The following is a 13,779-nucleotide window of genomic DNA, read 5'->3' as shown; positions in this document are numbered from 1 at the left end:
TCCAGAATAAACGCGGGCCAGGAGCTGGGCTGCTGGGAGACCACGTGGCTGCATGAGACAGGTCCCCGGCCCACTTGGCAGCGTGGGCAACGTGTCTTCACTTTTTATGGCGCTCAGGGTCCTCATCCGGGAGATGGGTTTTGCTCCTTTGCTCAGTCTGCTCTCTCAAAGTACCACAGACTGGGAGGCTGAAACCACAGAAGTGTATTTTCTCATGATTTTGAAAGCCAGAAGTCCAAAATCAAAATGTCTACAGGTTTGTTTCCTTCTGAGGCCACTCTCCTTGGCTTGTAGATGGTCATCTTCTCCTGCCTGTGTCTCCACAGGCCTCTCCTCTGTGTGCATCTGTGTCTAAATTTCTTCTCTGTATGAGGACGCCAGTCCTATTGGATTAGGGCCATCTTGTTACAGGACTTGTCTCCAAACACAGTCACATTCTGAGGCAGCCAGGGTTAGGGCTTCAAGATGTGAATTTGGGGGGCACACAGTTCAGCCCCTAACTGAGACTAAATATGCCTACAGGGCAGAGGTGAAGGAAGAGTCGTGCGCCGCCTCACAGTCGGGCACCTGCCTGGGGAAGGCGCCCTCACCAAGCTCTGGGGGGTGAGAGTGGCCGCCTGGAGCTCCCACATTTCTCCAATCCCTACAGGCCCCCAGCATGTCTGTGCTGGTGTTCTTCCACAACGCCGCAGAGGGCAGGGCCAGCGGGGGCCAGCCGGCCATGGACGGCTCCTTCTTGGCTGCTGTTGGCAACCTCATTGTGGTCACTGCCAGCTACCGAGTGGGCGTCTTTGGCTTCCTGAGTTCCGGTGAGTTGCTGGCGTTGGTGGGGACCGCTGACCTCCTGAGCCGGGTGTGTTCTTTGTGTGCGTTTAGTCCTTTCTTCCCAAAGCCCCATCCCTTCCCGGCCCGCAGCCCTCCTCCAGCCCCCTGAGCAGGGAGTGGTATGACCAGTGCATTCACGAGACCCTCCAGCCATGCTGGTGCCCATAGATGAGAGTCACAGTTACTACTGATTACACTTATCATGTGTCTGAAGCTGTTCCGAGTACACGTTTTATCTTGTGATATATCTGTGCGTGCACGTGTGTGTACCGGGACCCCAGAGGGCTAGACCCTTGCTCAAGCTCACGTGGTCAGGAAAGAGCAGAGCCAGGATTCACCACCAGGGTCGACCTGCCCTGGAGACTCTAAGGCATGGATTAGAGCTCTTGGGCCCTCAGGGAGCCATTTACTGGAGTGAGGGCTGCATAGACAGTGATTTCTGATTCCCCTTGAATTCCAGCGTCACTTGTGAACATCCGGCCTGTCCCCTATCCAGTCACAGATGCCTTTATCACTCTGGTTATGCCCTCCACCTTCCCCACCAGCCCACAGGCAGAATTGAGGCTTGGACCAATCCCAGTGTCATCTACCCACGTCTTTTCCTCCATCTCCCCACCCCCCCGCCCCCGAACCCCCAGTGGTAGGGCAGTTGTTTGACAGGCAGACATGGCAGAAGGCAGACACACTGGTCTAGGAATCTGAAGAGCCAAGGGTTGTCTGTGTGACCTTGGATAAAACGCTTCCTTTCTCCAAGTCTCAGTTTTCTCCTCTGTAAAATGGGAATAATTTTACCCAACTTCCAAAGTCACTGTGAGGCTCAAGTGATATGTGACATGTGAAGGGGCTTTAGAGGCTGTGATGGGCTTTACGAGTCCTCAAGGACAGGCACCTAGCAGCATCTCTGCTCTCCTGGGATCTCATTTAAGACCTGGAATGTCTTGCCTGCTGAGTATGGCTGGGTGGGTGGGAGGTAGCCTGGCGGGAATGATGGACTCCTCTAGAATGTGGCCGAGTGGGGCAGGCGTCCTGCGTGAGCAGAAGCCAGGCAGTGCTGGGAAATGAGGGCTGGATGGACCACGTGGCAGGAGGCCTTGAGTGTCATAAAGAAGATTCTTTGTCTGCACAACAAACATGAAACAGGCAACAAGTTAAGGCAACATGCGACCAGGTGCCAATGAGGGGACTGTGGATGATGAACAGATTCCAGACTTTCCTTCAGGGGTGCAGGGGCAGCTGCTGGAGCACTGAATGCCCTGCCTGGGTTTTCTTTCCTCTTTTCAAACACACGACTGACGATCTGTTAAATCAGGAGCTCCTTTCTCTAAAGAGGTGGTGAAACTCAGAACCCAGCCTGTGGGACCCGCTCAGGTGGAGCTTTTCACAGACACGGCTGACTCTGGCTCAGAGCGTTTCCAGACAGAAGAGAGAGAATTTCCATATGCCATCCCTCCGTGAGGGGGCGGGGATTATGATTTCATGGGCTGTGATCTTATGGAGAATTCTGTGGGCTTCCGGGAAGGGAAACTCATTTCTGCTGCCGGCGAGGCAGAGTCCGGGGTTGGAACTCTTCCAGAACACCCACACCTTCTTACTCCTGACTTGCAACACTGCCTGTTCCTTGTGCTTAAAGCAAAGCTGTCAGCAAGAGAGGAGAGTTACCCTCACCCAGCGCCCATCTCTACCAGACATCTTTCCTGGGTGACGTCATTTCAGTCTCCAGGCACCTCCGCGAGGTCAGCCCTGTGCGGTCATGTCACAGAGGAAACGGCGAGGCTCAGAGAGGTTAAGGGACTTTATGCCCCGCAGCCGTGAGTTAAATTTAATGTCACACTGGGCGTTAAATCCCGTGGATGAAACACTAAGAAGAAATAATGGTAGCTTGCTCCCTCGATGTTTTCGTTTTTGTTGTTGTTGTTTTTGTTTTTTTTGCAACTTTCACAATCGCTTTTAATTCAGGACAGTTTTAAAATATCTTTAACATATAATTTGAGTGTTCAAGGAAATAGGGAAAGGAGAAAAATGTTAACTTAGTTGTTTTCACAAATATAATCTCTTTTAAAACTGAAAAAAAACCCAGCTATCTAAAGTTGACATGTCTGGAAAAGTTATCTGTGCCACTCCCTCTCCTCTCCAAAGAAAAGAAAACTCCTCAGAGAGAATTGCTTCCCCTTAAAGTTGCACATTTAAAACTGGGGTTCCAGGAGATTCCATGGTGTTTGCCTTCCTGTTTACATGTGTTGTCTGTGTAAGAGTCCTCTCAAGAATTTGTGCTGTTTGTTCTATTTCTTAAGCTGGGTGGTAGGTTAATGCGTTTGCTTTTTTCTCATGCTTTATATATAGTGCTTATATAACATATATGACATATATATTATATAAGCACTATGATATATAATTCATGTAAGGGTAGGCTATTTTTTAAAAAGTGGGGATATATATATACGTATAACTGATGCACTTTGCTGTACAGCAGTAACTAACGTGATATTGTAAAGCAACTATACTCCAATAAAAATTAATTTAAAAAAAATAAATGTAGGAGACAGGGGATACAGAGGAAGAAAGAAGAAAGAACAATACTTAGAAGTTAATGTTAAAGATTGAGAATAGGTATCATTTTAAAAAATAGCTTACTGTCCCTTGATGTTTAGAAATGCCCTACAGATTCCTCATTCTTCTGTGTACAGAGAGGGTCAGTGTTTTAATTCATTTAGCCTCAGGCAGCTTTTCTTTGCTTTATTCTGGAGACCTCCTGCTATTTCCCCCATTCCAGAGCTTTAGCATCTCTTACCTGGAGCTCCTTGCAGTTCAGCCCCTAGGGGAGCCATCAGTCAATCAAGTAACCGAGACCCAGAGAGTGGCAGCCAGGGGCGGGTGGGCGGAGGGGCAGCAGCGCTAGGACACACACACAGGCTTCCTGGCTGCAGGCAACCACCTCCCGCCAGACACTGAGCGTCCCACGGCAAGGTTCCAGGCGGAGAAGGTGAGCTCTCACAGCAGAGGGAGAAAAGGGCAGGTGTGCGATGCAGCTAAGCCCCCAGTAAACTTCCAACACAAATACATCATCCCTTTCCCATTAAACAAAAAATGTAGGGAATTCCTTGGCGGTCCAGTGGTTAAGACTCGGTGCTTTCACTGCCGAGGGCGCGGGTTCAATCCCTAGTTGGGGAACTAAGATCCCACAAGATGAGTGGCACGGCCAAAAAAAAAAAAGAAAAGAAAAAAAATACATATATGTAATAGATTTCATTATTTAGATGATTTTAAGTGTACAGAATAATTTGAGCATAAATTACAGAGTTCCCATACACTGCGTCCTCCCCTGCCTCAGTTTCCCCTGTTGTTAACATCCCGCACGGGTGCCACACATTTGTTACACTCCGTGAGCCCATAGCGGTATGTTGGTATTGACTAAAGTCCATACTCTACAGCACGGCTCACTCTCTGTGCTGTACATTCTGTGGGTTTTGACAAACATATCATGACGCGTGTCCACCAGTCATACAGAATAGTTTCACCGCCCGCCCTGAGACTTCCCTGCGCTCCACATATTCATCCCTCCTCCTTTCCGTTTTAAATAGTTGGAAACTGCGGTTCAGGACAGGTCCGGAAAGAGCTGGGCGACTTCAAGTGCCAGCCCCAGGCTGGTGTCCTGCACAGTGCACAGGATTTGCACCCGAGAAGAGCAAGGTCCAGGAGCGGCTCCTCGCTCCATGGGGCTCAGGGGCTCTGGGCGGGTCCCTCCCGGGTCCCTCCCTCCCTCCCTCCCTCAGTGTCCCATCCCACCCCAGGCTGCCGTCTCTCAGGAGATCAAGCATGTGAAGGCAAACACCGGGAACCTTGCTGGCACCTTGCAGGGGCTCCCGAGGGCTAATGCCCCTTTCCTTTCCCTGGCAGGGCCTCTCCAAGCCAGGGCTCTGCTGCAGCCGTGTCCCGGCCCTGCATCTGGCCACCAGCAACTGCAGCCGCTGGCATTTACTGAGTTCGGCCAAGTCGCTGCTTCATGTACATTATCTCATGTGATAAATGTGTGCAGCATCTGCTGTTGTAGCCCAGAGTGAAGATAATCCCCCAAGAGCTCCAGACTCAGAGGCACATTAAGAAAGGGATGGGAGAGAGCTGAAAACAGCAGCTCATGCCAGGCCTGCGGCCGACTAGACAAACTCGTGTTCTCTGCGAGAAACCCAACAGTACTTAAAAGGAGCACGATTCCTGATGAAGAGCAATTGGGAAGGAAGTGAGGAGGTTGGTGACGGGCCAGGGAGGCCCTCTCCCAGCCTGGGCCCTGCCGGTGGGACAGACCCCAGGGGCGTGGGCACAGTGATTATCCTTCTCTCTCTGGCAAAACAATGCCGCAAGGGCAACCCGGGCCAGTGGCGTGCAGGGTCAGAGGAGTGGGTCGGCCATGGCTCGCGGGCCCTCTGCAGGGTGTGGGAGTAGAGGAAGTGGGCTTTGGCCAGGGAGACAGACCGAAGGCCAGACACGTAACACACCCACCACCCCGTCATCCCTGGGGCACTTGGAGCCTCCCCTCCGAGGGGGTCTGCTCCCCATCCTAACCAGAAAAACAGGCACAGAGTCCTGCCCCCATCACAGGTGTGATTTCTGCTACTAAAGACAAGGCAGACCGTGCAAAGGGCACCTGTGAGATAATGCTGGCACCTAAACCTGTTCCACTTTACTTAAGAAAAACCAAACAAATTCCAGAGTGCTTTATGCCAGGCATTGCACTGTTCTGTTCCTTTTATGAATATTAACAAATTCAATCATCATAACACCCTATTGAGGTTGGTACTATTATTATTCCATTTTACAGATGGGGAAAGTCAAGTCACATTAAGTAACTTGTCCGGGGCCCGGCACAGCTAGTAGGTGTTGGAGTGGGGCCTGTGCCCGGCTGGTCTGGGTCCATAACCTGCCTGCTAAGCCCACACAGCATGATGCCTTTTATCGATGGCCATCAACAAGAGCTGGGGGAGAACCCGCTGTGAGCCCAGCTAAGGAGCTTTAGAGGGACAGATGAAGAAATCACACGAGCTAGCAAGAGCCGGTTAGACAGTGAGCGAACTATCGAATGTTTGCTGGTGTGTTCTGACCAGAGAGGTGGGAGCGCGGAGCTGGGGGTGCCGATCAGGGCGGCGTGAGGCAGATGGAGAGGAGCGCCGTCACACTGTCCAGACATCTTCCACTCATACCCGTCTCCCTCCTGGACTGTACACGCCTGGCCAGCAGAGAGCAGCCCTGTCCAGTTTCACACCCCCAGCAGCACTGCGCGCTATGTGTTTGTGGCGGGGCTGAGCCAGGTGAGACGGAGTACCGGAGGATAAAGAGAGTGGGGCTCAACCAAGGCCAGACTGCAGGGCGATGAACACGGGTAATGAGCAGACCCCGATGGCTGGACGAGGGCCGGTGTTAGAAAGTGAAGGGGACCCAGACTGCTCAGATGGGCTGAAGTCAATCTTAGGGGAGCTGAAAAGCCAGGAAGGAGTTAGACTTGATGCGGCAGGAATGAGGGAGTTATGAAGGCTTCCGAGCAGAGAAAGTTCCATAAATAGAGTACTTAAATTTTTTAATGAAAATAACACAGTGCCTTGCACACCATAGATTTTTTTGACAAACGTTTGTTGAATTGGATTGAATGTTAGGACAAAGAGCTCTGAGTGTGCATTGGATTTAAGTGCCAACTTGATTTCAAATTTGCTTCTTGCACCTAAACAAACTCTTTCCCTCTCGAGTCTCAGGTTCCACCAGGGAAGGAAAGGGTTGAACTAGACCATCTCAGAGCAGCTAGCTGGCTGCTTTGTGTGTACGTCCCGGAGGGTGTCTGCTTCGAGGGCCAGGATCTTGCCTATCTTGCTCTCTGCACTATCCAGCACAGCGCCTGGCATGAGGTGAAGCCTAGTTCAGACTTGCCTCCTGAATGCACCCTCATCTCTGACATCCTAGGGCTCTGTAGACCCCAGAATGTCAGCATTGTAAGTGGGAAGCTGGTACATGGGGCGTGAGAGTCAGGGACAGTGGCGTCCCTTCCTGTTGTCACTAGAAATGCAGGCCGTGGGCGTCACTTCCCAGACTGGGTTTTGTACAGCTGGTGCCTGGCTTTCCTGCCCTCCCTCAGAGCTTGGAAACAAAAGCACTCATCCTAACCAATGGAATGTGCATGTAATCCAGAAAAGTCCGCAGAGAGGATGGTGCCAATGGCTTCACTAAACCCAGAACATGAAATGCATTTGAAGAAATTCTGAGTGTCTCCCCAGCTGGAAGAGTAATTCGTACCATTATGTCCACTGAGCTGGTGTTCTCGTCAGCTTTGTGAACACCAGCTTGGGGAATCGGATGCAAGGTCTTTCTATTTTTCTATTTGGGAATATGGATTCTTTCTGATAGTTTTTCACTTGATGTTGAATTGTGTTCATAATAACTGTAGTCATTTCATTTACCTAACATTTCATAAGGACCTACTCTGTGCTTCTGCTTTTCATGGAGGGTAGAGTCTAGCAGGGAAGCCAGTGGTGACAAATACTTTGAAAGGGGCCCCTCACTTCCCCTGAGGGCTGCCTGTGAGTTGATGGTGTAGCTAAGACTTGGAAGATGACTGGGCCAGAGGAGGGAGTTAGAGAAGGTCAAGGGGAGAGGGGGCAGCTCTGGGTGGAGGAAATCACATGTACAAGCACAGGCGTGGGGGAGGGCAGGGCTGGTGTGTTTGAGCATCTGATGGGAAGCCTGGGTCGTTACAGCACAGGACAGGGGGGAAACAAAGGGAGATGTGGCCTGAGAGATGGATGACCCGGTCCCGGGGGGCTTTGAATGTGCTAGAAGAACTGAAATGGTGTCCTAAGGACCATGGGATGAGAGGGGAGATTTTACATAAGATGGGGCAGGGTGTGTGTGTGTGTCAGAGAGAGAGATAATCAAGATTCTAGGTTTAGAAGACCACTCTGGATGCGCCATGGAGAATTCACTGTCGGGAGGAATGTGTGGATACAGGAGGCCAAGGAGAAGCGTGGAGGGAAGGGGGTGGTGGTCAGTGGCGGGAGAGCCCGCAGCAGCTGGGGAGGAGGGGGACGCAGCCGAAGGAGGAGTCAGGGGAGACCCCCACGAGGTCGTGCAGGAGCAGGGTGGGCAGTGCTGCGCTTGAAGGAGAAGGTAAGAAACTCTGCCGAGGCCGCCGGTGGGAGCACTCAGGAGACTCAGAATCAGTTCCCTTTGGGGCTGAACGGACTTGAGGTGCCCGTGAGACGGCCTACTGGGGGAACTCGAGGGGCCCAGGCCTGGGAGAGTGCCCTGGGCTGCGGACACAGTCCCGAGAGTCACCGGCACGTAGGCGGGGGTTGGAGCCACGGCTTCTGCTGGGGTTTCCTGGAAAGAAGCCAGAGACGAAGGGCATGAGCCTCGGCTCAAACCAGCACAGGCCTGGTGTTTCAGGGTAGTAAGTGGTGTAGACTGATAAGAAGAAGCTGTTGAATTCAGAGGGTGGCCAGAGGGGCCTGGCAGGGAGTGTCCCAAATGCCGAGGAGGAGAGCGTGTTTTGGCTATGTGTTTTTTTGTGTCTGAATCATTCGATTTAAAAAAACATGCTGAGCTTTTGATACATATTTACTGAATTCTATGAAAAAAAGAGAGATGGACTCAACTTAGTGCTGCATATGTGGTCATATACATGACTGTAGTCAAAAGGTGTGTGCTTTGGAAACAAGCAACAGGATCAAATGACAATCAACAACAAACAAACAATGTAAGAAACTTGAATCGCAGCTCTGCCGCTGCTGCGAAGGTCATGGAAGGTAGCGGGAAGAGGTGGGACCGAGAGACTCAGCCGGGCCTGGCCATCATCGGTGGGGAGGAGACACGGAGAGTCACGGGCAGTGGGGGGAGATGGGGGGCCAGAAGTTCAGCTCCTTCTCGTCGGATGCTCCAAGCCTGGGGTCTGAACATGCACTGCCTCTCATCTGAGAAGCCGCCCTCTACGATGGGGCGGCCATGGCCCACAGAGGTGGAGGGACATGTCTGCGGTCTCCTAGCTGGCAAAGGCTGAAGCGAGAATCCGGGCCGGATGGGCCTCGTTCCGGAGCCCAGGCACTTCCCACTGCCCCACTATATTGGGAGACCACAGTCCAGACCTATGTGGACGGGAGCCCAGGCCCCCCACCGGCACCTCGTGCCTGGCTTACACAGCACGAGGATGGTTACATCCCAGGTTGCAGAATCGCGGAGTGCTGAAGGCTTTCCTCTTTCTGAAGGGTCCGGCGAGTTGAGCGGCAACTGGGGGCTGCTGGACCAGGCGGCGGCTCTGACCTGGGTGCAGACCCACATCGGAGCGTTTGGTGGGGACCCTCGGCGCGTGACACTGGCAGCAGACCGTGGCGGAGCCGACGTGGCCAGCATCCACCTTCTAACCACCAGGGCCGCAGACTCCAGACTCTTCCGGAGAGCCGTGCTGATGGTGAGTCGCCTGCTCTGCCTTCAGTCTTGCTGAAGGTGGTCCCTCCTTGCCCCCGTTGGCTTCAATTGCTTGGACTTGCTTTATCCTTTGTTCTGAGTGGGTGTCCTGCCCATGGCCATCTTTCCGTGTTCACGTGAGCCAGGATGCTACAGGGCTCCCCTGACTGCTGTCCACTCATATCTAAAATGTTAATAATTCTAGACGGGGAAGAGTTTCTATTTCCTGGGAGTGCCTCATTAGGGTTTAATAGCAATTAAAGGAGTGGCGGGCAGCTGGATCTGTCACAGAGCAACAAAGGTTTGGCCACCTTTGTTGCTGACTGGTGAATGAAGGCAAAGCATAGAACATAACACTCAGGATTCCACTGGACGGTCTGAAGTACCTGCTGAGTTATGATGATGATGATGGTGATGGTGATGATGATGATGGTGATGATGATGATGATGGTGATGATGATGATGATGATGGTGATGATGATGATGATGGTGATGATGATGATGATGATGGTGATGATGATGATGGTGATGATGATGATGATGGTGATGATGATGATGATGATGGTGATGATGATGATGATGGTGATGATGATGATGATGGTGGTGATGATGATGATGATGATGATGGTGGTGATGATGATGATGGTGATGATGATGATGGTGATGATGATGATGGTGATGATGATGATGATGGTGATGATGATGATGATGATGGTGATGATGATGATGATGGTGATGATGATGATGGTGGTGGTGATGATGATGATGATGGTGATGATGATGATGGTGATGATGATGATGATGGTGATGGTGATGATGATGGTGATGGTGATGATGATGGTGGTGATGATGATGATGGTGGTGATGATGATGGTGGTGATGATGATGATGGTGGTGATGGTGGTGATGGTGATGATGGTGATGATGGTGATGATGATGATGATGATGACATGATAATGTTGATAGTGATGGAATAATTATGATGGAGGAAACAACCTATTGACCACAGCATATGCTCTGATGGCTATTGTGTCACTGATTAGCTTCTAATTTTATTGAATGTCCAACTGGTGCCAGGTACTATGCTCATTTTTGGAAATGCCATGCTAAATAATACATGTCCTAGTTCTCAGGAGCTTGTAGTTTACTGGAGAAAGAGGTGACAAACACTTAAAGCAGATATTTAAAAGAGCATCTTAGAGCAGCTCAGAGAGAAGCTCCCAACCAAACTCAGGGGAGAGAGGGAATGTCCCAGAATGCATCCTGGGAGAGAGACTGCGCCAGCTAATGTTGAAGGCTGTGTAGGCACGTAACCGGAGTCCTGGCGCCAAGGGAAAGTTGGGCTCTTCGCTGGGATCTGCCCGTCGTGCCGTGCTGCTGGAGGAGCGGGTGTGCGTGGACAGCGGTGTGGAGGCAGAGAGCAGCCAGCCTGCGCTAAACGCCTCGGGTCATCCTGAGCGCATGGGCACCTTCACCCTCCTTTGTGTGTTTGCTGGTTCGGTTTCCTGTTTTAACCAGTACTAAGTGTACAATTCACTGGCATTGAGTACGTTCCAGTGTTGTGCAACCGTCAGCATGAGTTGTCACCAGCACTTTTTCATCATCCTAAACAGAGACTCTGTACCTATTAAACACTAACTCCCCTTTCTCCTTTCCTCCCAGCCCCTGGCAACCGCCATTCTACTTTCTGTGTCTGTGAATTTGCCCACTCTAATATGAATTTACCTCATGTTAGTGGAATCCTGTAAGATCTGTCCTTTTGTAACTGGCTTATTTCACTTAGCATAGTGTCCTCAAGCTTCATCCACGTTGTAGCATGCGTCGGAATTTCATTCCTTTTTAGGGCTGAATGATATTCCATTGTATGTGTACACCACGTTCTGTGTATGCATTCATCTATTGATTGATGTTTGGGTTGCTTCCCCCTTTTGGCTACTGGAAATAGTGCTGCTATGAACACTCTCGTGCCATCAAAGGGTTTTAGGCAGGTGGGAAACTTGCTTAGACTCGCCTTCAGGAAGACTTCTCTTAGGGCTCGGCGGAGGATGCGTGTAAGAGGGGCAGTGCTGGAGGAGGAGAAAGCAATGAGGAGACTACTAAGTGACACAAAGGAAGGTACGAAGGAGAACCACTGAGGCCAGTGCCATGGACCTGCTGGCGATTCTGAGGCCATCAAACCACATCCAGCTCTCTCCAGCCTTCCCAGGATCCAACGCTGTGATCATACGGAGGGTGGAGAAGGGTCACTGTTTGGGCACAGCTGAGGCGGGATCAGCATCGTCTCTGTCCCTGACAGGGAGCTGGGCCTCCTGCCACTTCATCTCTCCCCTTCAGCCACGGGAGCCTGCTAGTACTCCTTGAAGGGTCCCTGCACTATCCTTCCTCTTACTGGTAGTTCCCTGTGTGTGGATTCCTTTTCTCCCATCTTCCTCTTTGCCCGCCCTACTCGTCTTTCAGGGGCTCCTTCCAGACTTTCCAGCCTCGAACCAGAACCTCTTCCTATGGCTGATGCCATCTGTAAATCTCGTACGGCATCTCTCCTGCTTCCCCACCGGTACATAATTACTCCTACTGCCGTGTGTGTCTCTCTTACAAGACTGTCACCTCCAGGACAGCCGGGGATGCCTGGCTCTCCACAGAGCCCGGGGCACCCAGCACTGCTGTCTTAGGGTCGATGCTCTGTGATTAACATCCTGGCGGTAAAGGAGCTCATGAGCCTGGGAGGGGGGGTGTCAAGGGACCCACAGGCTAGTCCACTTCTCGCCTTCCCACCCCTTTCTTGTGTTTCTCGTCCTTTGCTTCAGGTTTTCTTCAATCTGTCCCTTCATGCTTGGTGCATCTGAGTGGCAGGAGGCCTGAGCACAAACATCTTTCAGTTCCTGGTATTGAAAGCAGACCTTCCTGACTTTGAGTTGATCCTGAAGGGCTGCGTTGATTCCCCCAGGGCCTGCTCAGAAGCCAGACACTCAGTGGGACCCAGAGGACACCAAAAATTCCTTCCAGTGGGCCCAGAAGGCAGAATTTTCCTTTTGAAAGTTCTGGAGGGTTTAGATGTTTAGGGAATTTCAAAAACTAATCTGTTTTAACAAATGGTAGTGTATTTAAAAATAATCCCTCCATCTGTTTTAGTCATTTAGAGGCAGCTTTTACAACTGCTCCCTGCAGTTTTGGGGATGCATGTGAAATTATTTGGGAATGAGAGAATTAAAATACTTCAAGATATTAGCAGTTCTTCAATGTGCTCTCTACCAACAGATGTTTGGGGGAATGAATGTGAGTTGGTGCTATATTCTTGGATAAAATCTTCAGTCTTTCTACAAATCTGGGGACCAGAACTGTTGAAATTTGGATGAAACAGACTCCTGTGATAATTAATAACTTATATTTATTTGTTTAGCATGTTTGGGACCATAAATCCCTTCCAATATATTATTACCTCATAGATTCCTCACATTAATTTGCCAGGGACATTTATTTTATTTCTAATCTAGACAAAAGAAAGCCAAGGCTCAGAGATGTTTAGTGACCCGCTAAAGAACACACAGTAAAGAAGGAGCTGCATTAGGGGTTGGAACCTGAAGCCAAATCCTGTGTTCTTTTACACTGTGAGGCTCCTTCTCCAAGAGCCTGTGACTCATTCGGGGTCTCAATGTGTCAGAGGAAGAGTGCAGGCCTAGGATCCGACAAGCCTGCATTAAGATGCTGGCCTTGGGTGAGACACTTTACCACTGCCTTCTTCATGGATAAAATAGGTGTGATTAATTCTGTCTCCCACGGGCTCACACAGTCGCGATATAGGGTTTGTAAAGTGCCCTGCACACCGTGGGAACTCAAGGAACCCGAGCTCCCCCATGTCGCAGGCCAAGCGAAGGCAACTCCAAGCAAAAGCAGGTCCTGAGTGTTTCACGTGCCCTGGGGGCCAGGTTGAAAAAGGAAGAGGGGAGCCATATTGCAAGCCTGAATTCTGTGGCGCTGACCCCTTGGCCAGTTTTAAGAGAAGGCAGAGGAGGTCATGTCCTCTGTGCTATGATTCTCAGGACGCAGAAGAACTTTCCATTGCTTTCCTTTGACATTGCCGCAATTCTGCATTCCTCCGAGTGAACTCCAGGCCTCAGAAACTGGCCTCAAGCTAAATTTTCCGGCCTCCTTTCCCACATGAGCCCTACAATCCAGGCTCACCAGCTCTGCCACCATTCCTAGAAAATGCTATGCCTTCCTCTAGATCTTTCCAGGCTCTTCTGTGGTCAGCACGTCCTGTTTTCCACCTGGAAAACCACTCCACCCTTCAGGGCTCAGCAGAATGGGGCCTCTAAGCCTTTCTCCAGCTCTAAAACAGAAAGCATCTCACCGTGGTGAAGAGACTTCTACTTAGCAATTTTTAGGAATTCCGGCTTGTGGTCCATGCTTGTTATTTTTTCTAACACATCTTATTCCATTTCTACTGTGACTCGGTGCTTGATTGGGTACGTGATTTACGCTCTTAGTAGCTCTTAGTACGGCCTTAACACTTAGCTCAGC

The 13,779-nt window shown here is 50.7% G+C and overlaps 1 protein-coding gene across 1 annotated transcript in view; it reads left to right on the top strand.

Moving 5' to 3' along the window:
- Nucleotides 1-13,779, top strand: part of TG (thyroglobulin) — a 244,962-nt gene that overhangs the window by 137,431 nt on the left and 93,752 nt on the right. Inside the window, exons 40-41 of the mRNA XM_059901660.1 lie at nt 650-809; nt 9,063-9,265. Coding sequence (XP_059757643.1) covers nt 650-809; nt 9,063-9,265 — 363 coding nt within the window. The remainder of the gene's footprint in view (nt 1-649; nt 810-9,062; nt 9,266-13,779) is intronic.

Source organism: Balaenoptera ricei, chromosome 17 (genome assembly GCF_028023285.1).
Source record: "Balaenoptera ricei isolate mBalRic1 chromosome 17, mBalRic1.hap2, whole genome shotgun sequence".
NCBI classification, from domain to species: Eukaryota; Metazoa; Chordata; class Mammalia; order Artiodactyla; family Balaenopteridae; genus Balaenoptera; species Balaenoptera ricei.
The sequence above is the reverse complement of the archived record's forward strand: the minus strand, read 5'-3'. Positions and strand labels throughout refer to the sequence as shown.